Here is a 24,184-nt window from a genome sequence, read left to right on the forward strand (position 1 = left end):
ATTTCTGGTAGATTGCATAATGATAGCGTCAGCAAACCAGAACAAGCAGCCTCCTCTCTGAGCTTCTGTGGGTCCACTCTTAGCTTCTCCAGGGCTTTTCTCTCTATGCTCTCTCAGCTTTTTCTGTCCTATATCCTCTCATAAAGGACTCCAGAAAAAGGACTAAGACCCTCTTTGAATGGAGTGGCTCTCATCTCAAATTGAAATAACCGAATCAAAATGTCCCACCCACAACAGGTGTTCACCCACAGGAATGGATTAAAAGAACATGGCCTTTTCTGGGGTACATAACAGCTTCAAGCCAGCACATCTACAAAACAATTATAGGGAATTAATTTACTATTTTAGTTAGTTTAGTTCAGATTAACTGAGATTTTATGATGTGCATAGTAAAATGTGTTCAGAGAGGGTGTTTGTGAATAGAGGAGAAGGTTTGAGATTTGGGCTAAAGGATTGGAGGATGGATGATACCTACTCTGGAAGACTTCTTGGAGGAGGTATTTCTTGATCTAAGATTTAGGAAGGTGGGCAATGGGAGGGCAGAAGAAGTTGCCCTTCCTCGAGGGGTCCTAATATAGATATCCCTTACCATGGGGCTGAAGGGGCTGCTGTGCACCATGAGGAGGTCCCAATGGGGGGACCCACAGCAAGTGCCTCTTATGGTCTGACCTCTCCAGGTGGTGATTCTGTGCCCCTTCACTGGCATCCAGCAGACCTTCCCTTGCAGCAACTGGCTGGATGAGAAGAAGATGGATGGGCTGATTGAGAGGCAGCTCTATGAGATGGTGTCTCTTAGAAAGAAGAGGCTGAAAAGTAGGTGCAGGGCACCCAGGGCCTGGTGGCATCTCAGATGAGCCAGCAAAGTGCAAGCTGTCAGACCTCTTGGCAAGAGCTCCAAGAGGACCTCCCCCCATCTTCTCAATTTTCTTCCTCTGGAAAGAAGGGGAAAGCATCCCTCAGGGAGCTCAGTTCTCCAAAGTACAGGCCTCAGAGAGTGATGCAACCTGGCACCAAGGCTGATACTCCAGTGTTCCCAAATTTAATAAGCTGTCGAGATGGGCTGGATGTTAAACTGAATGGTTCAGTACAGCACACTCTGCATGTACCAGACACAGGGTGGGTGGAGTCAACTCTTCACACTAGTTAACACATACTAATAGTCTTCAGCCATTAAAAGGAACATTAAGGCACCCTCTTTTAAAATGTAGCAGATCTTTTGCTTTCTAAATCTGGCACCTGTTACAGTGGGTTTCTCAGAGTGGCACACACCTGTCCATAAACCGCCTCTCAGTCCTGATCACCTTTGATTTGCCCCTCTACCCCTCTGGTAATGTGAAAATCTCTTCACTTCTTAAAGTCTGTGGTGTGATTTGATCTGTCTCTGTAGAATTTCCTTGGTCTCTGTGGGTCTGGACTACCGACTTGAAGAAAGCAGGAACAAACTCTCCCATCTTCATCCAGATTTATGGGCAGAAGGGGCGCACAGATGAGATTCTCCTGAACCCCAACAATAAGTGGTTCAAACCAGGCAAGATCGAGAAGTTTAGGGTAGGAGAGAAGTGGGATGGGGTGGTGGGGAGCGGGGAGGGAGGGTGGGAAGGGGCGTGGGAGGTATGTGTCATGGTGGATTCTGGTTGTCATAAGCCAAGTTTGGATCAAGTTTGAAGACAAAAAGGTACAATGGAAACTTTACGCCCCTGCAAGGAGTGACAAATTTGATGATTTGTAGGGAATGTATTGAATGGGGTGCAATTTAAATCTGTCCCCAGGCCTTTCATCTGAATCAAACAGTCCAGAAACAAGCCTGGGGCAAGAAGCTAGTATGTAATGGTCTGGGTGGCTTGGGGAATCTTTTTGAAACAGAGACTCTGGGCCCAGTTGGTATCAAACTATCCAATTGACAGAATGGAGGACAAGGACCAAATTTAAGGGAAAGTATGAATTTTAGAACATTTAAAAGAAATCCAGCTTTAAAACTTTCCAGTGTATGTTTAACTAGAGCAGGGCTTGTTTTGCCAGCAAAAGTGCTGCTTTGACCTTTAGGTAGGAAATATTTGTAAAGAGATTCATGCCCCAAGGCTCCCTTCTTGCAGAGCACCTCCTCGGTGCCTCTATTATAGCACTCAGTTCATTGCTCTTTATGTAATTTGTCTTCCCTGCCAGATTACGAGCCCCTAGGGAAAGGGCATGACTGTTGTATTGATCTTGGCATCTGCTTCAGTGCCCAGCAGAGTCCTGGGGCTGTGGGCCTGTGCTAATTTGCAGGGCTGCCATACTGATTTTGTTATGGAAAGTTTATTGCTTGGAGGCTCTTCTTTAGGCTGTGTCCCACTGTGGGTCAGTTATTTTTGTTCAGTTTCACCAGCCCTGACTGAAATCTAGCTCTTGGCTGTCTTTCCCTCACATATCTCCGGTTACAAGGGGCACAGGAGGATAGAGTATGTCTGGGTGGCTTCCTCGCTGCTGAAGAAACAACCCAAAGCAGGTGCCCTCCTGGCAGTGGGTCAGCTATGAGGATGACACATTTCACTTGGTTCTGCCCACTCAAACCTTTTTATTTCTCCCCACAGATTGAGCTCCCGGATCTCGGCAGGTTTTACAAGATTCGGGCTTGGCATGATAAAACAAGTCCTGGTTCTGGATGGCATTTAGAAAGGGTGAGATGCACCATCTGTGGGCTAGGAGGTAGTTGGGAGAGGAAACAGGATGGTCCCCTTCTACTGACCCTGTCACATAAGTCTGCCTCTGTGTTTAACAGGAATGGGGATGGGGAAGTGTTATGATCACACCTGAACTTGAACACAGGGCACAGGGAGTTCCTGAAGGGGAGAGGACTTCCAAGTAGACTGAAAAAATGTTCAGGGGTTCAGAGAGTTTGCTTTCTGCCTCAGCCACCTGGCTGTTAGGCAAGTGTTCTAGTTTGCTAATGCTGCTGGAATGCAAAACACCATAGATGGATTGGCTTTTATAAAGGGAGTTTATTTGGTTACACAGTTACAGTCTTAAGGCCATAACGTGTCCAAGGTAACACATCAGCAATTGGGTACCTTCACTGGAGGATGGCCAATGGTGTCTGGAAAACCTCTGTTAGCTGGGAAGGCATGTGGCTGGCATCTGCTCCAAAGTTCTGGTTTCAAAATGGCTTTCTCCCAGGATGTTCCTCTCTAGGCTGCAGTTCCTCAAAAATGTCATTCTTAGTTGCACTTGGGGTATTTGTCCTCTCCTAGCTTCTCTGGAGCAAGAGTCTGCTTCCAACGGCCATCTTCAAACTGTCTCTCATCTGCAGCTCCTGTGCTTTCTTCAAAGTGTCCCTCTTGGCTGTAGCTCCTCTTCAAAAGTTCACTCTCAGCTGCACTGAGTTCCCTCTGTCTGTCAGCTCATTTATATGGCTCCACTGATCAAGACCCACCCTGAATGGGTGGGACCATGTTTCCATGGAAATATCTCATCAGAGTTATCACCTACAGTTGGGTGGGGCACATTTCCATGCAAACAAGCTAATCCAAACTTTCCAACTTAATCCCCACGAATATGTCTGCCCCACAAGATTGCATCAAAGAATATGGCTTTTTCTGGGGGACATAATACATTCAAACCAGCACAGCAAGTGTGGGTCTCCAAAAAAGCAGAGAGAGAAATATTGACCTACACTCTGCCTTCCACAGGGATCATCTCCAGGAGGTGGTGTTGGTCTCCTCGAGAGGAGACAGCAGAGTGGATACCCCAGGGTGAGGTATGAATATCTCTGGTATGCCAACTTGCTCACCCTGGGGCTTTGTTCCAGATGACCTTGATGAACACCCTGACCAAGGACAAGTATAACTTCAACTGCAATCGCTGGCTGGATGCCAATGAGGACGACAATGAGATTGTAAGGGAAATGACTGCAGAGGGCCCAACAGTGCGGCGGATAATGGGCAGTAAGTACTGACCAGCTACCCATCCTGGGGGTGGCTGTGGAACTCCTACTTGATGCACCATTGTAGGTCTGGCCCACAGGCTGATAGTTTTTTTCCACTGTGCACCATCATGCCTCCTCTGAATGCCAGGGTGGGTTTAGAAAGCTCCCGTCTCAGGATTGGCTTGGAGGAGCCATCACTAAGACATGATGCTAGAGCTCTACTGTGATCGGGGAGGGAATTTATGGGACTTCTAGTTGTCTATGAGGGGATGAGAATCTACAATGAACCATATTTCTCCTGAAATTAATGGAAACATCCTCCTCCTCCCCCAAAATAATGCATGAAATGCTCCTCAAAAAGGAAGGCTGGGTCTGGTTTCTTGAGGCCATACTTGGCTGCTGCCTGATGGTCCTTTGTTTCTATTTGAGGCTGGTTGGAGAGAGATTTAGCTTTCAATCTGGATTCCAGTGTCCTCATTCAAAGAGTCCAAAGGAGATCATTTTTCCTCTAGATTATAATAGCAGAGTGTTGGTCAATACACAACACATGTCCTGTCCTTTTCCCTTGGCAGACATTGCCAAATGATCACAGCATTCTCCCCCATTTGAGTCTGAAATGGGCTTCGTAGGCGTCAATAAAGCCCTCCAAGCAGACATTACTAGTTGATCAGAATTGGCACTTAAGATGATACCTGTTTGCTATCCTTGTGATGGGCCTTAATTTCTTTTAAACAGTAAAGAAATATTGCAAAATCTCAGAAAACTAAGAATATATAGAAAGTGATGTTATCACCCATAGTTCCAGTAGCTCTTCTAAATGTTTAACATCACTTCTCAGATGATCATAGGTATGTATGAGCACTCTGCATTTGCATAACCAGTGAAAGCTCCATATATATTTGCTGAAATGATTTGAACAGAGTCAAATACTCAAAAACATAGAAACCCATAATATGTGTTTTTTGGAAACAAGGCAATAATTTCCTTGTAAATGTGATAAATAATATGTGAGTCCCTAAAAAAAATTGGGACTTTACATAAGATGTAGCCCAAGAAGACAGAAGTATATCTGCTCTTCCTTGATCCATCCCCCTTGTGTACCAGAATTGGGCCTGTTGTAGGTATGAGGGATTGGGATCTTGAGACCTGTGTTAGTCAGGGTTCTCCAGGGAAACAGAACCAAAAGGAGGTATCTGTAAATATGAGATTTTATAAAAGTGTCTCAGGCAACTGTGGGGATGCACGAGTCCAAATTCCATAGGGCAGGAGGCATGAGTCCAAATGCCATAGGGCAGTCAGCGAGCCAGCAACTCCAATGAAGGTCTTTGATGAACTCCCTGGGAGAGGCTGCCTGGCTGAAGAAGAAATGAAAGTTCTCTCTCTTCTCCCTTAAAAATCTTCAACTCATTGGATTACATCCAGCTGATTGAATTCTCTCATTGGAGAAGTCGCTCCCGTCATTGATATAATCAGCCGCAGATGCAATCAATTGACTGATGATTTAATAAACCAGCCTTCTGGTTTATTAAGCAGCCACAAATGTCCTTGCAGTAATGGTTAGGCCAGTGCTTGCTTGACCAGTCACCTGGGCACCATCACCTGGCCAAGTTGACACATGAACCTAACCATCACAAGATCTAACTGCTCTCTGAATCTTTTCAAACAATTCTCATGAATTTAGCTCCTCATTCCCTACTTCTAAAGTTAACCTGGTGCTGTCATTCCTGAGCCTTTTTGCAGGGTTGCTTCTCAAATTTCACAACTGCTGGCTCAGATCAATTTTCTCTGGTCTGTTAAGTCAGTGGTGCTCACCTGCCAAAGTTCTGATTCCATACGTCTGGGGTAGACAAGAATTTGCTTGTCTAACAAATTTTTAGGTAATGCAGATATTGCTGTGGGAAATCCACATTAAGAACTACTCTATTAAGTCACTTATCACTCTTTCTGCTTCCACCTTCTAAAATTTTGTTGCTGTTGTCTATACTTGTTTCCTCCAGGCTTGTTGGTTTTTTTTTTTGTTTGCTTGAATCTAAAATAATCTGTGAAATGAATGTCATTTTAGTGCTGTTTTTCCAGAGAGAAATCTGCCATTTTGACTCAGAGTGTTCTTTGCCTCCACCTCCTCCTTTCCTTGACTAAAGCCTGACTCTCCCCTGAGAACTCTGCTTTCCCTCTTCACATACGGTGGGGCCAGGAGGGAGGGAGCATTCTCCCAACTCCCTCTGCACTTTTAGTCTCTTGCTGTGGGTCCTCCTTTGAGCATCTTCCTTCAGCATCATGCCATCTCACGACGTTGCCCCCTACCCCACCTGATCAGGTGGTGTATTGTGTCCCCTGGTCATTCTCTACACCCTACCTTCTGCTGTTATCCTAGGACATTATCTCTCACTGTGGTCAAGGGTCCACCTATATCACAATGGCCTGGCACATTTATTAAAATGCAGATTCCTTTGCTCAACCCCAGACATATCCAATTGGATATATGCATTTTTATCAATCATATCAAGTAGTTTGTATGCAAGTTGAAGTTTAAGAGTCTTTGTCTTGATTTTTTCAGTGTCCATGTGGAAAACCCGTTGAGTCATATCCTGGTTCTCATCCTCTTTTTTGTCCTCCATCCCACTTAACCAGCCACTTTCCAGCCCATCTCTCAGGATCCTGGCACAAAGCTGCTGCTTCTCCGAGCTCCCTGCCCCACCCTCTGACTCCAGCTCCTGCCCTCCTAGCTCGCACATCAGCCCATTCTTTGAACTCCTTCCAGTTCCTTCCTCCCCATGTTTCTCTTGAGAAGTGTCTCAGCCCGTCGTGCTTGTGTATGTGTGAAGGATGCATCTGGGGGTAACCCTACAAGCAGTCATCCTGGGGAGAGATGAGGAGATCCTGAAACAGGATAGGGATAGGGTAGACTAGAGCGGAGAAGACAAATTCAAGAAATATTTTGAAATAGAACTGGCAGAACTTGGTGAATGAATGCTGTGGAACACAGTGGAGAGATAAACTTCCTGTTCAGGATGTTGGGAAAAACTTTGCAAAAGTGACATTTGAGCCAGGTCTCCTATAGGTAGGGATTTGATAGATCAGGAGAGGACATGGTGGGGGTGGGGGTGGGGGGGTAGGAGGAGCATTTACACTGTCTACATATATAAACATGAGTGTAACTTTTTAAACAGCCTGCCATATGTGGGAGTATCATAACTGTTATTTGTTTTTTGTCTTCTATGATACTATTAAAGAGCCATTTTGATGAGAAAACATTTCTCTGATGAATAACATAAAATTAAAGGACTGTCTGTCCCCTGGCATACTAGCTATAAAGGCAGTTTGATGCCTTCTGGGGTTCCTTGGCAGTACTTTGGAGCCCATTCCAAGTCTAATTTCTTTCCCCAGCTGCTTTTTCTAGCCCACATAAATTTCTCTTGGGTTTAGAACACACAGATTCTCACCCACCTCCACAAGAACCCAGATCTCCTTTCCTGGTCTAGATGCTTCTTTCTTTTTCTTTTCTTGTTTTTCTTTTTGTTTGCTTTTTTTAAAATGCAATTTTGTTGAGATATATTCACACAGCCTATAATCCACCCAAAGTATACAATCCATGGCCCACAGTATCATCAATAGTTCTGCATTCATCACCATCAATTTTAGAACATTTTTATTACTCAGAAAAAGGAATAAAAATAAAAAAGAAAACCCAAACATCCCACACCCCTTATCACCCCCTATTATTGACCCCTGGCATTGGTGTAGTACATTTGTTACTGTTGATGAAAGAATACTAAGATTTTACTGTTAACTATAGTCCATAGTTTGCAATAGGTACAGTTTCTCCCAAATACCCCTGTATTATTAACTCCTCGTAATAGTGTCATACATTTGTTCTACTTCATGAAAGAATTTTTAAGTATTTGTATAGTTAATCACAGTCAGTGCCCCAAGATTCACTTTGTTTTACATTCCTATGTTTTAACCTTCAGCTTTCCTTCTGGTGACATCACATTCACCCAAATTCAGCGCTATTAATTGTATTCACAATAATGTGCTATCATCACCTCCTGGATGCTGCTTTTTAACAGTAAATATTGCTGGTGGCAACCTCCCAGTTCACTAGTTGCAACCAGTGAATAATTTGCAGGACGTCCTGGACATCCCTTAGTGGAGAGTCTTGGTCTTGCGTAAAATGAGGAAAAACCAGTTTAAAATCAATTCTCTAAGTCTGAAACTGTGGGCTCCCAGTTTATAGCCAAATAAGCAATGAATGCCAGGTCTGTCTGACAGCTGAGAAGCTTTTGGGAGCGACTGCACTGATTAATGCAGATTTGGAGACACAGACAAAACGCACACAGGATCACAATTTATTGCCATCTTGCTTTTCCCTCAGGAGCTACATGAGATAATAAAAGAAATGAGATCAGCATTTTCCACCACGCACCCAGCAGCAGTGATTACACGCTACTGATGTGTGAGCACGAGACCACTGGATTCAAGTGCTGGAAATCATAGCTTCTTGTTACTCCGACTCAGCTGTAATTTTAAAATTAAAGTACAAGAGGCTCTGGTACTTACCCATCTGTTTAACGTCTTTCACTGCTGATGTCTAACGATATAATTATTTTTAACTGTCTGCACACTTCTTGCCAGGAAGGAGCTTGGGACCTCAGTGGCTGGTGAGCCCTGAAGGGCCCCTGGAGAAGATCAGGACCCCTGAGAACTTCCAATTAAATGGACCTTGGAGCTCTAGAGCAAAGGGCACTGGAATTCCCAGGCAAAGGGATTTCTAAATTCCCTCATTAGTTTGCGTCTGGGAATTGCCCAGTAGTAATAGCCGAAAAAGCAGTACTGGCCTTTGTTAAAATTAAGAAGCAAGCAAGGCTGGTTCTCCAGGCTTCCCCGTTGCGGTTCTGCTTCATGTGTCTACTTTTTGGTTTTGCTCCATTCAGTGCAGTGCATTCCTCTCACTGTTAGCACACTATGTCATTGAGAGCTCAACACAAAAGAATCAACTCCATTTACAACAAGGCTGAAGATTGAAAACATTTCCCACCCCCCTGATCATTTGAATCGTAGGAGTTGATTAGAGAAGGCAGTGATGGTTGAGTTTCAGGTGCTGCGCCCTACGAGGAGGCAACATGGGGGAACGGGAGACTTTTTCTCAATCTTAACTCATGGTTTAAATGCCTACCTATGCCAGCTCTGCCCCAGACAGGCCTCAATATACAAGCAATTGTTATGTGCCTTTTCTTCTGATGAGCACTTTGGCTAAAGATCCTGAAATCTTCATGTATCCACACATTTAATGGTCAAATTTAATTTCTTTATCTCCAAATAAAAATGGATATGTTACTGAATAATAATTTATACATTGAATTAACCTTCCTGGTGATTTGTCTTGGTCCTGATGTGCTTTATTTTCATTGTAGATGAACTGTCAGTAAGGAGTGGCACAAGTTTGTTTGTTTTTTAATAACAGTTTTATTGAGATATAATTTATATACAATTCACCCATTTGAAGTGTACAATTCAATGTTTTTTGGTATATTGATAGAGATGTGCATCTATTATCACTACGAAATTCCATAACATTTTCATTGACCCCAAAAGTAATCCATACCCATTAGCAGATTTTGATAAGGGTTGCTTTGAATTGGTAGATCAATTTAGGGAGTATTGCCACTTAACAATGTTAACTCTTCCAATGCATGAACATGGGATATCTTTCCATTTATTTGGGTATTTAAAAAAATACCTTTCAATGATGTTTTTGTAGTTTTCAGTGTACAAGTCTTTCACTCCTTGTGTTAAATTTATTCCCAAGTATTTTATTCTTTTTGGTGCTACTGTGAATATAATTGTTCTCTGTTTCATTTTCAGAAACTTCATTGATGCTGTATAGAAATAAAGAAATGCAACTGATTTTTGGATATTGATCTTGTATCTTTCAACCTTGCTGAACTCATTTATTAGTTTTTTAGTAGATTCATTAGGATTTTCCAAATACAAGATCATGTGGTCTGCAAATAGAGGTCATTTTACTTCTTCCTTTCTAATCTGTATGTCCTTTATTTCTTTTCCTTGCCAAATTACCCTACCGAGAACCTCAAGTATAATATTGGATAGAAGTGGTCAGAGCAGTTATACTTGTCTTGTTCCTGATCTTAGGAGAAAAACATGAAATCTTTCACCATCAAATATAATGTTAGTTGTGGGTTTTTCATAGATGGCCTTTTCAGGTCAAGGAAATCCCCTTCTACTCCTAGTTTGTTGATTTTTTTTTTTTTTTTAACTCATGAAAGGGTGTTAGATTTTGTTAAATGGTTTTTCTGCATTTATGAAGATAATCATGCAGTTTTTGTCCTTTATTCTATTGATGTAATGTATTATATTGATTGATTTTTGTATGTTAAACAAACTTTGCGTTCCTGGGACAAATCCCACTTGATCATGGTGTATAATCCTTTGTATGATGTTGGATTCAGTTTGCTGGTATTTTGTTGAATGTTTTTGTGTTTATGTTCATGAGGGATATTGGTCTATAGTTTTCTTTTCTTGTGATATCTTTCTCTGGTTTTGGTATCAGGGTAAAACTTGCCTAAAAGAATGAATTGGAGAGTGTTAATTTCTCTTCTATTTGGGGGGATAGTTTGAGAGAAATTGGTTTTTAGACTGTGAAGCTCCAAAAACTATTGCTCACTGTGCCAAACTGTCAGCACCTAGTTGCTCTGCCAAACTATTGGTCAGAATAGCTGACCCCTCCAAGGGAGGGGTCACATCACGTGGAGGGTATCAAGATATAACAAGGCCTGCCCCAAGAACAGCAGCCCTAGGGTCCCCACCCACTCCGTGGTTTGCAGCTGTTGGGGTCGCCAGCAAAAGCATGACTCACACAAGTACTGTGGAAAGATGTTTACTCACACAGAGAAGAGGCAGAGCAAGGCCAGCTTTACTAGTGGGAGTCGGTCCCCGCGGCCAATGGGACTGATCTACGGTTGATGGTCTATGTACACTTCTTGTGCATAGTAGAGGAAGACATGCTCCCTCGCCACAAGGAATAGATCCATCATGGGGGTGTGGCGAGGTGGTGAGTCGGATGCCATAATTTGTACATGCTTTAGCTAGACTGTCACCGGTGAATGTTTACATATGCTGAGGACAATAGGGGAAGTAGGAAAGCCATTATCTGCTAAGTGATGTGGTTTCGCTCAAGGCACTCCCGGGATAGGGCCAGCCCCCATTTATCATCTAATCCTGGAACCAGGTAACACAGTCCTGAGTATAGGGCTTATTTGTGGGCCATAGGGAAGTTGCCAGGCTGTACTCAGACCATCCTCTATCACATTGGTGTTAATTCTTCTTTAAATGTTTGTTAGAATTCACCAGTGAAGCCATCTGGTCCTGAGCTTTTCTATGTTGGGAGGTTTTTGATTATGAATTCAATCACTTTACTTGTTTTAGGTCTATTCAGATTTTCTCTTTCTTCTTGAGTCTAGTGCAAGTAGTTTGTGTTTCTAGGTTATTGTCCATTTCGTCTAAGTTATCTAATATGTTGACAAATGTTCGTAGTATTCATCTACAATCCTTTTTATTTTGTAAAGCCAGTAGTTATGTCCTCTCTTTCATTCCTGATTTTAGTTGAGTCCTCTCTCTCTCTCGCAGTCTAGCTAATGTTTGTTACTTGGTTTTGTTGATTTTCTCTATTGTTTTTTATGATCTATTTCATTTATCTCTACTATAATATTTATTATTTTCTCACTTCTGTTGCTTTGAGTTTAGTTTGCTCTTATTTTTCTGGTTCCTTAAGGTGTACAGTTAGACTATTGCTCTGAGATCTTTTTTTCTTTTTTAATGTAGGCATTTTCAGCTATAAATTTCCCTCTAAGCACTGCTTTAACATCATTCCACAAGTTTTTCTATATTGATTTTGTCTGCATTCATCTTACAGTATTTTTGAATTTCCCTTGTGATTTCCTTTTTGACTAATCAGTTATTTAGAATTACATTGTTAAATTTCCCTATAATTGTGCATTTCACAAATTTCATTGTTACTGATTTCTAAATTTATTTCATTCCATTGTGATGAGAGAATATACTTTGTATGATTTCAGTACTCTTAAACTTATTGAAGTTTGTTTTATGGGCTACCATATGGTCTATCCTGAAGAATTTTCTGTATGTACTTAAGAAAAATTGTATTTTGCTATTATTAGGTGGAGTGTTCTATAGACTTAGTTGCTTTATCCAACTGTCCCAAGTTTGTCAGTTTTTGCTTCACATACTTTGAGGCTCTTTTGTTAGGTGAATATATATTTATAAATGTTATGCCTTCCTGATGGAATGACCCTTTTATCATTACAGAATGTCCTTTTTTTGTCTCTAGTATCAAGTTCTGTCTTTAAATCTATTTTGTCTGATATTATTATAGCCATTCTAGCTCTTTCTTGGTTATTATTTGCATGATATATCTTTTCTCATTTTAAAATTTTCAATGTATTTGTGTCTTTGAATCCAACTTCTTTGTGGGTTTTGTAGATAGCATAAAGTTGTATCACAATTCTTTTATCCATTCTGCCAATATCTGTGTGATAGAGTCTGATTTCATTCTGATGTTTGACCTCTGACAGCTTTCAAGCTCCACCCCTCCCCTTTAACTTTTTGCCTCACATCAGGGCAAGTTGATAAGAAAGCTCAGATGCTTCCTCCCTTTGCACTGGTAAAAATTTGAACCATGCAAGCCCTGGCCCATGCAAGGGACCCCTTACCTCAACCTCACCCCTTAACCACCATAAAATCACAAGCTGGTCACCTGTCCTTACATCTCGACATTTTTTTACCTGCTTGGGAGCCTCGCCAGAGCACCTCATTTTGTGAGTGATAACCTTATACTCACTCTTGGTGTGTGTATGGCATCATCTGTCTGACATCTGAAGCAAATTTGGGGTGGGAGGGCCCATCTCATCTCTGCAGAATGACCACAACACTCCGCTTTTGATTGAAGTGTTTAGTCCATTTATGTTTACAGTAATCATGGATACAGTAGGATGTATAGCTGCCATTTTGCTATTCATTTTCTGTATGTTTAATGTCTTTTTTTTGTAACTCTGTTTTTCCATTGCTACTTCCTTTTGTGTACAGTAGATATTTTCTAGAATACTGTTTTAGTTCCCTTGTTTCTTTTACTATATTTTTTGAGTTATTTTCTTAGTGGTTGCCATGGAGATTGAAATTAACATCATAATTTATAACACTCTAGTTCAGATGAAATACCAATTTGATTTCAATAGTATACAAAAATATTGCACCAATATAGCTTTTTTCCCTCCCCCTGCTTTATGCTATCATCATTAAATTACATAGTTATACCTTATAATCCTACCAACATAGTTTTATGTTTTTTGCTTTATGCAGTTGTCTTTTAAATAAGATATGAGGGAAAAAAGTTACACACAAGAAATACATTTTTTACTGCCTTATATTTACCTGTCATTACCTTTACTGGTGCTGTTTATTTCTTCAGATGGATTCAAGTTACTGTCTAAGGTCCTTTCATTTCAGTGTGAAGGATTCCCTTTAGTCTTTCTTATAGGCTAGGTCTGCTAGTGACAAATTCTCTCAGTTTTTGTTTTTCTTGGAATGCCTTAATTGCTCCTTCATTTCTGAGGGATCGTTTTGCTGAATATATAGTTCTTGGTGGAGCAATATGTTCCTTTCAGCACCTTGAATATATCATTCTGTTGCCTTCTGTCCTCCATGGTTTCTAATGAGAAGTCATCTGTTATCCTGTTGAGGCTCCCCTGTAAACATGAGTTGTTTTACTCTTGTGGCTTTCAAGATTTTTTTTTTTTTTGGCTTTCAGCAGTTTGACTGTGATGTGCCTAGGTGCGGATCTCATTTGAGTTTATCCTACTTGAAGTTCATTGAGCTTATTGGATGAGTAGATCAATGTTTTTCATCAAATTTGGGAATTTGGGGCCATTATTTCTTCAAATATACTCTCTGATCCTTTCTTTCTCTTCCTGGGATTCCCTTTATGTGTATGTTGGTGAGCTTGATGGTGTCCCAGAGGTCTATTCAACTCCATTCATTTTTCTTCATTCTTTTCTCTTTCTTAATTTGTAGTGTTTGGAGGGGTGGGAGTAAGGCAGAGAATTAATACTGCAGGAAAAAAAGCTAGTGTTGGGATTGTGATCTGCATCCTTCTAGCGTTGTATACATTAGTCTAAAAATAGCTATAATAGCTATGTTATCTGTCTATAAATATTGCTAAATGGAAAGCGATTATGTTCTGAAATTATACTCCTCAGACTTGATAATCTTAATTAATATATCTTCAAGTTCACTGATTCTTTTAAATGTTCTGTTGAGTCCCTCTAGTGAATATATTGTACTTTTCAACTCTAAAATTTGTATTTGGTTCTTTTTTTAAAAAAATAATTTCTATCTCTTTATTGGTATTCTTTGTTTGGTGAGACATCATTCTTATACTTTTCTTTAATTCTTTAGGCATTGTTTCCTTTAGTTCTTTGAACTACTTCTTTTCTTGTCACCGATATTGGAAACTTGAACATCCATGTGGATGGCCCACTTGATCCCTTGATCTCTCAGGTCCTTAACTTCCTCACCTCCAGTGCTCTTTTGCTTCCACTCCACACCAGCCAGTCACAACAATGGTTTTAGCCCACATCCCAATCTTCTACTCAAACATCCCATCTCCTATATTTGACCACTACTTCCTTTTCTGTACCCCAGCCTAACATTTTTTGACCTCATCAAGACCTCCACCATTAACCTTGCTAGCACCTTCCTCTTGTCCTCAATTCCTCCACACCTAGCTCAGATTACATGGGCCACCATTATAATACACCTTACCTTCCCTGCACCTGTATCCCTTTATCATGCTTGCCTGTGTAAATCTACCTACTGACCAACTCAGCTGTGCAATCTTGCTAGATAAAAACATGCAGCCTTGTTGGCTGATCTCATTTTAGGTTCATGGCCAAACATATCAAGATTTGTACTCAAGGCTGTCCCACAACCCTATGCCTGTCTCTGTGGCCACACATCTCTCCTCCTCTGGTCTCCATTGTTGTAGTTTCTTTAACTCTAGCAAAACCATTCCACTACTTGTACTCTGGACATCCTCCCCATTTCTCCCTAAAGAATGTCACTGTTGCATTTCTCCTCTCTCTTGCATCATCATTTTATTTTTCTCTACAGAATTATTCCTATCTAGTATCTCACATCTTAAAGATTTAAGAATAAAACTTCCCTAGATCCTATATTCCCCTCCAGTTATTGTTTCACTTTTCTATTCTCCTTCACAAAAGACCTCTTGGAAGAATTTATATCTAGGTGCTATATTCATTTTCTCACTTCCCATTCTCTATTCAAATCCCTCCTATAGTACTTCCCTTTCCCCACAATTTTACCGAAGCTGTTCTTATCATTGACACCAGTGCTCTCCATGTAGCCAGATTCAGTGGTCACCCTCTGTCCTCAGTGGCATTTGATACCAGATGACCATGCCTTTCTTCTCGAAATTTTCTCTTAGCTTCAGAGACACTTCCATCAGTATGTTTTCCTCCTGCTTCACTGGATGATCCTTCTCTGTCCGAGTCACTAGTGTGTCCTAATTTTGACAGCTCTCTTCTCTCCTTGTCTCAATTCTCTCCCTAAGGATCTTGTCTGGCCCCGTGGCTTTAACTATGTCTAAATGCCTAGGATGAACGAAGTTATCGGCTCTGACCCTCCAGGTTCACATATTAAACTGCCTTCCTGATCTCTCTTCTTAAACGTCTGGTAGACATCTTGAATTTGTAATGAATAAACAGAACCTGTTTCCATTGCACAGCCCATCTTTCCTCCACAGGCTTCCCCTACCCCATCTTGGCACCACCGTCCACCTAGTTTCCCAAAACAAAAACCTCTTTCCCCTCTTTTCCTCAACCAGCTATTCAGTCCATCACCAAGGATTGTTGGCTCTGCCTCCACAAACATCTCTCTAATCTAGCGACTTCTCTCTGCTCTCCCAGTCCTAGCACCAACCTCCATTTTCTAGGCTATGATTAGAGTAGAGTCATGATTCCATTCATTAATTGGAATATTAATAGTTAGATAGTATTCAATAGTTGGATTAATGACTGATAGTTGGATAATTAATGATTCTATCTAGATTAATGATTCCAATAACTGGCCTCTCTGATTTTACTCCTTCTACAAATCAATCTTCCACCTGGCAACCTGAATGTTCTTCAAAAACAGAACAGATCAAGTTGCTTCCTTGCTTAAAACCCTCCAAAGTCTTCCTACTATGCAAAAAAAAAAAAAAAAAAAAAAAAAAAACCCAGAAAACAAACAAAAACGAACAAACAAAAACAAAAATTTTAAAAAAAGGAAACCATTTTTTTTACCTTGACCTGTCATACCCCATGTCTCTGTCCATCTCTGTACCTCATCTCCTTCCCCCTTCCACTCCCTCCAGTCCAGACATATTGGCTTCTCTCTGCTCCTGCAGTGTACACTGGTCATCCCCACACTGGGGCCTTTTCACTTACCAGAACACTTTTCTGTCAGAGCTTCCTACAGCTGCATCTTCTAGCATTAACATTTTAACCCAAACATTACTGCCTCACAGCAGCCTTTTCTGCATTTCTAAATCATCTTCACTCTCACCCCATTCCTCCCTATTTCAGTCACAATCTATGTCATCACTCTGGTTGATTCTCTTTGTTACAGATATTTCAGAAAGCAGGTCTACCTCCTCTGCTGCTCATTTTTAATGTGGGAAGAAGCCACTACCCCTTCTCACAGTGGCTGCTTTCTGTGCTTTTCTCTCTGCTTCTCTTCCTGACATGTCCTTGGCACTGGGAAGTTCTGAAGAGAAGGGGACAGCTCAGCCTGGTCCATAAAGAACCACCTAAGGCATAGGAGTTTCCTGGATGGGCAGAATGCTTGGCTTGACCCATGGACTCCGAACACTGGCCAACTGCATCCGAGTCACCTGGGGAAGTTTGTAATCAATGCAGATTTAGGGCTTCCACCTCTGTGGATTCAGATTTGAGAAGTCTGAAGTGGAGCTCAGGAATCTGAATTCTTATAATTTTTTTCCTAGGGAATTCTGATGATTGCCCCAGTTTGGGAACCTCTGGCCTAGGCCAAGAGGCCTGTAGATGAGCCGGCCCTTCACTGGGGTGGGGAGGGATATGGATAGACCTGGGAAGCAGCGGGGGCACCCTGCATGACAGCAGGGGGAGAGGAGGAGGCAGAGCTCTGGGCTTGTGCTGGGGAGTGGGGGACTGTGGGTCAGCCAGTGGTGACCCTCCCTCTGCCCTGCAGTGGTCCGGTACCGTGTGACTGTGTGCACTGGGGAACTTGAAGGTGCAGGAACCGATGCCAACGTCTATCTCTGCCTTTATGGTGACGTGGGGGACACGGGGGAGCGGTGGCTCTACAACTGCAGGAATAACACCGACATGTTTGAAAAGGGCAGTGTAAGTTTCAGCAGTGTGCCCCCCTCCCAACCTCCATTCCCCTTTCCATGCCTTCCCTGCTCTGGTTCTGGGGCCTCAGCCATCAGAAAGGCTTGCTCTGGGGGAGGGGAGGGGAGTAGGGATCCCAGCAGCACTCCCTGGGGGAGGGGGGCTTGGCAGTGCCTGGTTTGCTTGGTCCCTGGGCATTTGGCCTTCCCCTCATCCACCAGCAGAGCCCCCCCTTCCTACCAAGGAGGGCAGCTTTGGGAAGAGGGCAGAGGTGGGAGCAGCATCTTTCTTATGTCATAAATGGGAGGACAGGGAAGGACACAGGGCACCTGAGGTGTGGACGAGATGACCCAGGCTGGAGAAAAGCTGGGGCACCTGAGGGTCACCTCCACTTATGGTTGCTGATGCCTCGTGCCCTTTTGGAAAGAGTAACCAGGCAAGAGCCTTAAGTGTGGAGGTGGGAGCACAGGGTTTTGCTCTCTTGTTGTGAATGTGCTGGGTGTTCCCTCTGCTTCCTGGTTCCCAGCCATCAAAAGGGTTCACTGGGGAGGCCATGCAGCGCAATGGGGAGAGGGTTAGACAGATCTGGGGGAGAATCCAGCCTTGGGCCAATTGCTTCATTTCCCCAAGCCTCAGTTTCCCCCTGTAAAGTGAAGGAAAGGAGGCCCAACTGTGGCAGGGGTGTTCCGAGGATTAGGGGTGGTGGGTGTGTTGCACATGCATCAGAACTGCCCAAGCACACAGTAGGTGCTCAGTAAAGAAAATTTGCAATAATGCGAGGCTCTCGGAAGCTCACCCAGGTGAAGGCGATTTGCAGACTGTTGTCACATGAGCATAACCCTCACTCGGCCTCCTTCCTCTGCTGCCTCTTCTTGGGGAGCACAGGCTAAACCCTGGGCCGTGAGTGGAGCCTCTCTGAGGGCCAGTCCACGCTGGCCTTGTGCTGGGGGTCGTGGGCACAAGAAGACTGTGGTGGCAAAAATAATTTGAGGAGGAGGCTGTGGGCAGACTCAGATTCCTTTGGGGAGATGAGGAAGGGGTGACTTTACTTCACATAGCTTTTTATTTCACTCTTCTTCCCACCCTCCTTTCTCTCCACTCTTTTCTACTCGAACTTCTTCATTTTCTGACTCTGTTTTCCATCAAATCCCGCCCCTCCCAGTCCCTGCTGCATTTTTGCTGCCTCATTGGCAGGCAAAACTGTGAAATAAGCAAGACCACTTGGTCCCCCCCAATCAACTCAAATCATTCCTCTCCTCTAAAAGTGGCCAGTGTCTTTCTGTAGCAAGAAGCCAAGGAATTAATTCATGATAAATGATTAGTGACGTACAACACCGGGGCATGTTTGTCCTTCCAGGGGAAGTTGCCAATTTTTGAATCCTAGGGAAGGGCCATTTTTGACCAAAAAAATTACAGCTCTCAAATATTGGGGACTTGACATAATATGCTGTTCCAGTGGGAGGAATTGGGGGAGCAGTGAGAGCTGTCCTGCAATCCCCCACTCTTGCTTTATGGGGCGTCCTTGTCCTGCCTGTGGAAGTCCAGCAGCCCGACCTATGGGAGCAGGCCTTGCTGAGTTCTGGGCCTGGGCCTTGGCTGCCTCTTTTCCTTGGGCAGGCTGACGAGTTCACCATCGAGGCTGTGACCCTGCGGAAGGTGAGGCGGGTGAGGATCAGGCACGATGGCAAAGGCGCGGGCAGCGGCTGGTACCTGGAGCGGGTGCTGCTGAGAGAGGAGGGGCAGCCTGAGAGCGACAACGTGGAGTTTCCGTGCGGCAGGTACCTGGGTCCCACCAGCTTTTTGTCCTCAGGTTTTGGTCCTGGAGCTTTGGGATGACGCAGCCCTCCTACCAGGACCAGAGAGCAAAATAGTGGCCTCACGGTGTAGTGGGTGCAAGAAGGAGGTGGCCCTGCTGGGTGCCGAGGCCCCTGTCTCACATCCCATCCTCCACCCCCATCCCCACTGCAGATGACACACCTGCAGGGGTGTTCCAATGAAATGCTGTTCTAATAGTCAAGTACCAAAATGTCTGTTTTTTTGATGAGAAAATATGACAATTTCAGAATTTAAACTGCAAGTTACTTCGGAGAGCTAGTTATTTGCTGAATTAAACTTTTGAATCAAAGGGGTCTTATTTGGATAGCCTTCTGATCACATCTCTTTCCTGTTGGCCTCTTTTGTAACTTACTTCATTTTCTTTTCTTGTCCCTGGCTTACTAGTGAGTTGAAAAGCTTCTTTTCTCCTTTTTCTTATGCATTTGGTTGAGGATCTCTCTCATAGCCAGTTTGGGCTCCTGTCAACTTCTAGTAGTTGGTGAGAGCATCATCTTAGAGCAAGGGGCAGAATCAGTGGTTTTTGGGCTATCAAGGTGACCCTTCACATCCACCTGTAGCAATATTAGGAGGTGGATGCAGGAGTCTTAACTTGGAGCATGAGACCGCTGGACTCGGCAAATCCCAGTATCAAGACTGAGTTCTGCACCTGCGTGAGCCCAAGCTCACTTCATGAAGCGCTGGCCCAGGGCTCCTCGAGGTGGCTGCACTAATGGCAGCCCCCTTGGAGTGGATGGGGGCAAACCTGCACGACAGCCCCACAGTGGATGTACTACTCTTTTGCTAACCAGGAGCACAAATGCACTCATGTACACACATGTGCACTCAGGCACACATTTGCTACAGCTGAATGCTCCCTGCTCCGGGAGCTCAGGCAGAGAAGCTTCTGAGCCATGGAAGGCCCCTAGGAGGATCCCATGGGACACTGATTGTGAAACCAATTGTTATATGGCAAAGGGCTCTGCAGTCTTCTAAGTATCACCACTGTTAGTATTACAAGCGTTTGCATTTGAGAGATAAGTTATAACATAAGCAGACCTGAATGAGTAACACTAATAGAGGGCAAAGAGTAAGGGTCAGGGAGGCCAGGGAAGATTTCCAGAAAGGTGGACCTGGGCGTTGAAGGGGGATCAGAAAGACAATGGATGGCGAGAAGGAGAGAGAGTGGCTTCTCCAGGCTAGAGACCTGGCGTGAGGCATCCTGCAAAGAGGGTGGCTCATTCAGAGGCGCCAAGAGGTACTCTGGCATGTGGGGAAACAGTGAGAAGAAGGATGGGCTGGGAGAAAGCCGAGTGTGAGCCCTGAGTCTCTTAAGCCACAGGGAATAGTGATGGTGGTGGGGGAGATGTTCTGGTCTTTCTTCGAATCAATCACTGGGTGGGAGGCTGAAAGAAAGAGCCTTCATTCTTCTCATGCATTCAAAATGTGTTTAGTCAGTGCCTACTATATATGTGACCCCTGTCATCATGGAGCTTATAGTCTAGAGGGGAAACAGACAATAAGCAAGCGAATAAAGCAAGTCATAATTACAAACTGTGAGGAGTGGATGAAAGGAATGCAAAATGGTGGCAGAGCTGATGGAAGTGGCCAGACTGAGACAGAGTGGGTTAGAGATGGAGAAGCCCCGTCTGAAGAGGGCACATGGAAGCTGACTTTCTGTGGGATGAACAGGAGAGTGCCGAGGGAAAGAGCATGAGTGTTCTAGAACTGCAGTGAGACCGAGGCAAGTGAATAAAGGAGAGGGGCTACCATGTATGGTCATTGGTGGACAGAGGCCAGTGTCCTGCAGGGTTTTTACATTTTAGGAAGATCTCTCTAGTGGATGGGTGGAGGCCAGAATGCAGGGAGCCCACAGGACCCGTAGGAGGCTTTGTGGAGTCCAAGCAGCCAGTGGTGTTGGCTTGGCTCTTGGTGGTGGCAGTGAAGATGGGGAGAAGGAGCTCTATGACAGATGGATTCTGGAGGCAGAGGTCATAGGACTTGCTTATAAGAGACAGGAGAATTGAAGACAATTTCCAGGTTGCTCCTCTGGAAAATGGGTAGAAGGAAATATTCTCTACTGAAATGGGGAAGCTGGAGGAAGAAGTGTTGAGAGGTGGGGATGGGGCTGGACCCTGGAGGTTTATTCAGGACTTGTTAAGTTTGAGATGCCTGTGAGCCGAGTAGGCAGATTGGAGCCCAGAAAAGTCAGGCCTTGGAAAATAAATTCAAGGAATAAGAGCACAGAGATGGAATTTAAAGTGAGGGAAATGGATAGGATCCTTTAGGGAGAGCATAAAGAAAACGGTGAGGATGGAGGCTAGGATGGTTCAGGAAGAGCAGGAGGAGCTTGGAAAGGGGATGAGGAAGAAGTTGGTTTGTCCACAGTCACCTGCATGGTGCCAGGAGTCTGGCTCCTCACTGGCTGTGACTTTGAATGAATCTCTTACTTTGTGTCTTTCTGACCAACTTGCGTCTTATGGTGATGGTGACGATGAGATGAGAAAGTGATGGGCTTGCACTTTGAAAGGAGTACCCAGGAAACACAGGACAGAACAGGAGCTGAGGCACCTCAACCCCCAGACACCCAAGAGCCCCACAAACACGAATTCAAGTAGTTTTGAGAAAATGGATTCTTATGTCTTGCTAAGGTGTGTGGGAATGGATTTGCCAACTCAGGACCTTGGAGGACTTTAAAGAACCTGGAGGTAGAGCCTGAGCTTACACCCTGCTTCTTTTTTCACCTGAGCTGTTTTGTAACTCCCTGAGAGAGGAGGACAAACCAGGCCTACTTACCAAAAGGTCTCTGCCAGGATTAGAAATTGGTAAGCGTCTTGGCTATAGCAGGTGTGTGTAGGGGTATGTGTATGTGTGTGTGTGCATACACTCCTGTGAGCTCAGGGCAAGAGTAATAAAATCACAGGCAGACTGGCTCATCCATTTAGCAACTTCTCACTCTGAAACTGGGCTGAAGTGTTTGAAGCAGAAAGAGAAATGCTAGATTTGGAAGTATCTATTAATATCCTGTGAGTATTTAGGCAGAGATGAATTGACGAGTCATGGTTTCTTTTACTGCTGGGGAAGGGCTGGGATTGATAGATGGTGGAGAAAGTGAGGGAGGGAGAACAGGTTTTTCCTATGGACAAGGACCTGCTGATTTTTCATCCCTTTCCTCTCTGTGGACACGTAGCCAGGCCTCCCTTACCCCTTTCCTTTGCAGCCAAGGGTCTGTGGGAGATGCCGGGGGAACTCAGCAGGACAGGAATGGGGAGGCTGCCTAGCAGGTTGACTTGAGGGGCCCTAGCCAGTAGTCCCTGCTTCCTAATATCTTACTCTTCCCCTGTCCTCAATGCCTAAAATTCCACCATTGGATCTTCATCTCCTAGAATCTCAAATGTGTTTTTTTGCATTCTAGACTCATAGCACCAAAGCCCATGGGAAATATCACAACTTAGGTGTCAGCTAACATTTTAGTGATAACAGCCAACTCAGAGCAAGGTTCCATGGGGATGTATACTTGGTGTTTGGGGAAGGAGAGAGCAAGAGATGGGATGCGGTGTTGGCCCTGGGATGTGTGTGGTATATTGGCAGAGAGGACTGAGGTTTAGTGAGGACTGAGCTCCGAGTCAGGAGGGCTAGGAAGGAAGCAATGGCCTTGGCTTCTGTATTAGTTAGGGTTCTCTAGGGAAACAGAATCAACAAGAGATATCTATAAATATCAGATTTATAAAAATGTCTCATGCAACTGTGGGTATGCACGAGTCCAAATTCCATAGGGCAGGCAGCATACTGGCAACTCCAACGAAGATGTTCGATGAACTCCTCAGGCAGCAAACTGGCAACTTTGATGAACGAACTGAGGGAACGAACTGGCAACTTCGATGAGCTCCTCAGGAAATAAATGCTTCGCTATTCAGCCGAAGAAGAGGTGAAGGTCCTCTATCTGTCTCGCTTAAAAGTCTTCAACTGATTGGATTAAATCCAGCTGATTGCATTCTCTCATTGTGGAAGACATGCCCTTCATTGATGTAATCAGTCACAGCTGCAGCCAATTGACTGATGATTTAATTAATAAACCAGCCTTCTGGTTTATTAACCAGCCACAAAGGTCCTTGCAGTAATGGTTAGGCCAGTGCTTGCTTGACCAGACACCTGGGTACCATCACCTGGCCAAGTTGACACATGAACCTAACCATCACAGCTTCCTCAATAGGCTCAGTGGCTTGGGAATTGCCTCCCCTAACAGGAATGTAGTAGGAGTGGTCTGAGAAGAGAAGCACCAAGTAGACAAATGGGGAGATGCTTTGGTCAAGAGGCAAATGTCCTTGTTTCTCCAATGCCCTGGAGAACACTGAGGTTGTCTACTCTGTTGCCTTTAGTGCCATATCACAGAAAATCTTGAGGACTGGGGCCTTGGCAATATGTGCTTGCAGAACTGTCTGATTTCTCTGGCTGGGTCTTCTTGCTCAGTGGGAAAGGTGCTTTTCAGGTGAATTGATCTGATGCCTTTCTCCTTGGTGGATGGTCCCAGCAGAGACCTGGGACTCTGGGTCACTGATTTATTGATGAGTCACAGCTGTCAAAACACCAGCCATGAAGGGCACAACCCAGCTGCTCCTTGAAGGCAAATCTCACTCAAGGCCCCTTCACCACGGATCCTTCTCATTTCTCTCAATTGGTTGAACATCCATCCTTGTCTTGGTCTTCAGTGCTCTGCCAGTCTATCCTGTTTTCTGAACTAGACCTTAGGTTTTCTAAGGACTGGTCTGTGTCTTATTTATCCTAATATGTATCTACTCCATCTTCTCCCTGACCCAGATCCCTCAGCACATCGTGGGCTCTTAGAAGAAAAGGTGGTTGTTTTGATGATAACAATGACATGGGTGTTCGCAGCATTAGGACAAACTTTTTACCATGATTCCCAAGGCGCTGCATCATGTGACCCCAGCAGCACTCTACCCATCACTCACTGCTTGCCATTCCCATTGGCCTTTGCTGAGCTCCT

At 44.0% G+C, this 24,184-nt stretch overlaps 2 protein-coding genes across 2 annotated transcripts in view; one reads left to right on the forward strand and one right to left on the reverse strand.

The window, feature by feature from the left end:
• Positions 1-24,184, forward strand: part of LOXHD1 (lipoxygenase homology domains 1) — a 194,280-nt gene that overhangs the window by 79,547 nt on the left and 90,549 nt on the right. Inside the window, exons 9-14 of the mRNA XM_037806213.1 lie at positions 678-813; positions 1,388-1,548; positions 2,571-2,657; positions 3,785-3,920; positions 17,225-17,379; positions 18,985-19,145. Coding sequence (XP_037662141.1) covers positions 678-813; positions 1,388-1,548; positions 2,571-2,657; positions 3,785-3,920; positions 17,225-17,379; positions 18,985-19,145 — 836 coding nt within the window. The remainder of the gene's footprint in view (positions 1-677; positions 814-1,387; positions 1,549-2,570; positions 2,658-3,784; positions 3,921-17,224; positions 17,380-18,984; positions 19,146-24,184) is intronic.
• RNF165 (ring finger protein 165) overlaps positions 1-24,184 on the reverse strand; it is a 258,137-nt gene that overhangs the window by 29,212 nt on the left and 204,741 nt on the right. The window lies entirely within an intron of this gene.

This window comes from Choloepus didactylus, chromosome 16, assembly GCF_015220235.1.
Source record: "Choloepus didactylus isolate mChoDid1 chromosome 16, mChoDid1.pri, whole genome shotgun sequence".
Classification (NCBI taxonomy): domain Eukaryota; kingdom Metazoa; phylum Chordata; class Mammalia; order Pilosa; family Megalonychidae; genus Choloepus; species Choloepus didactylus.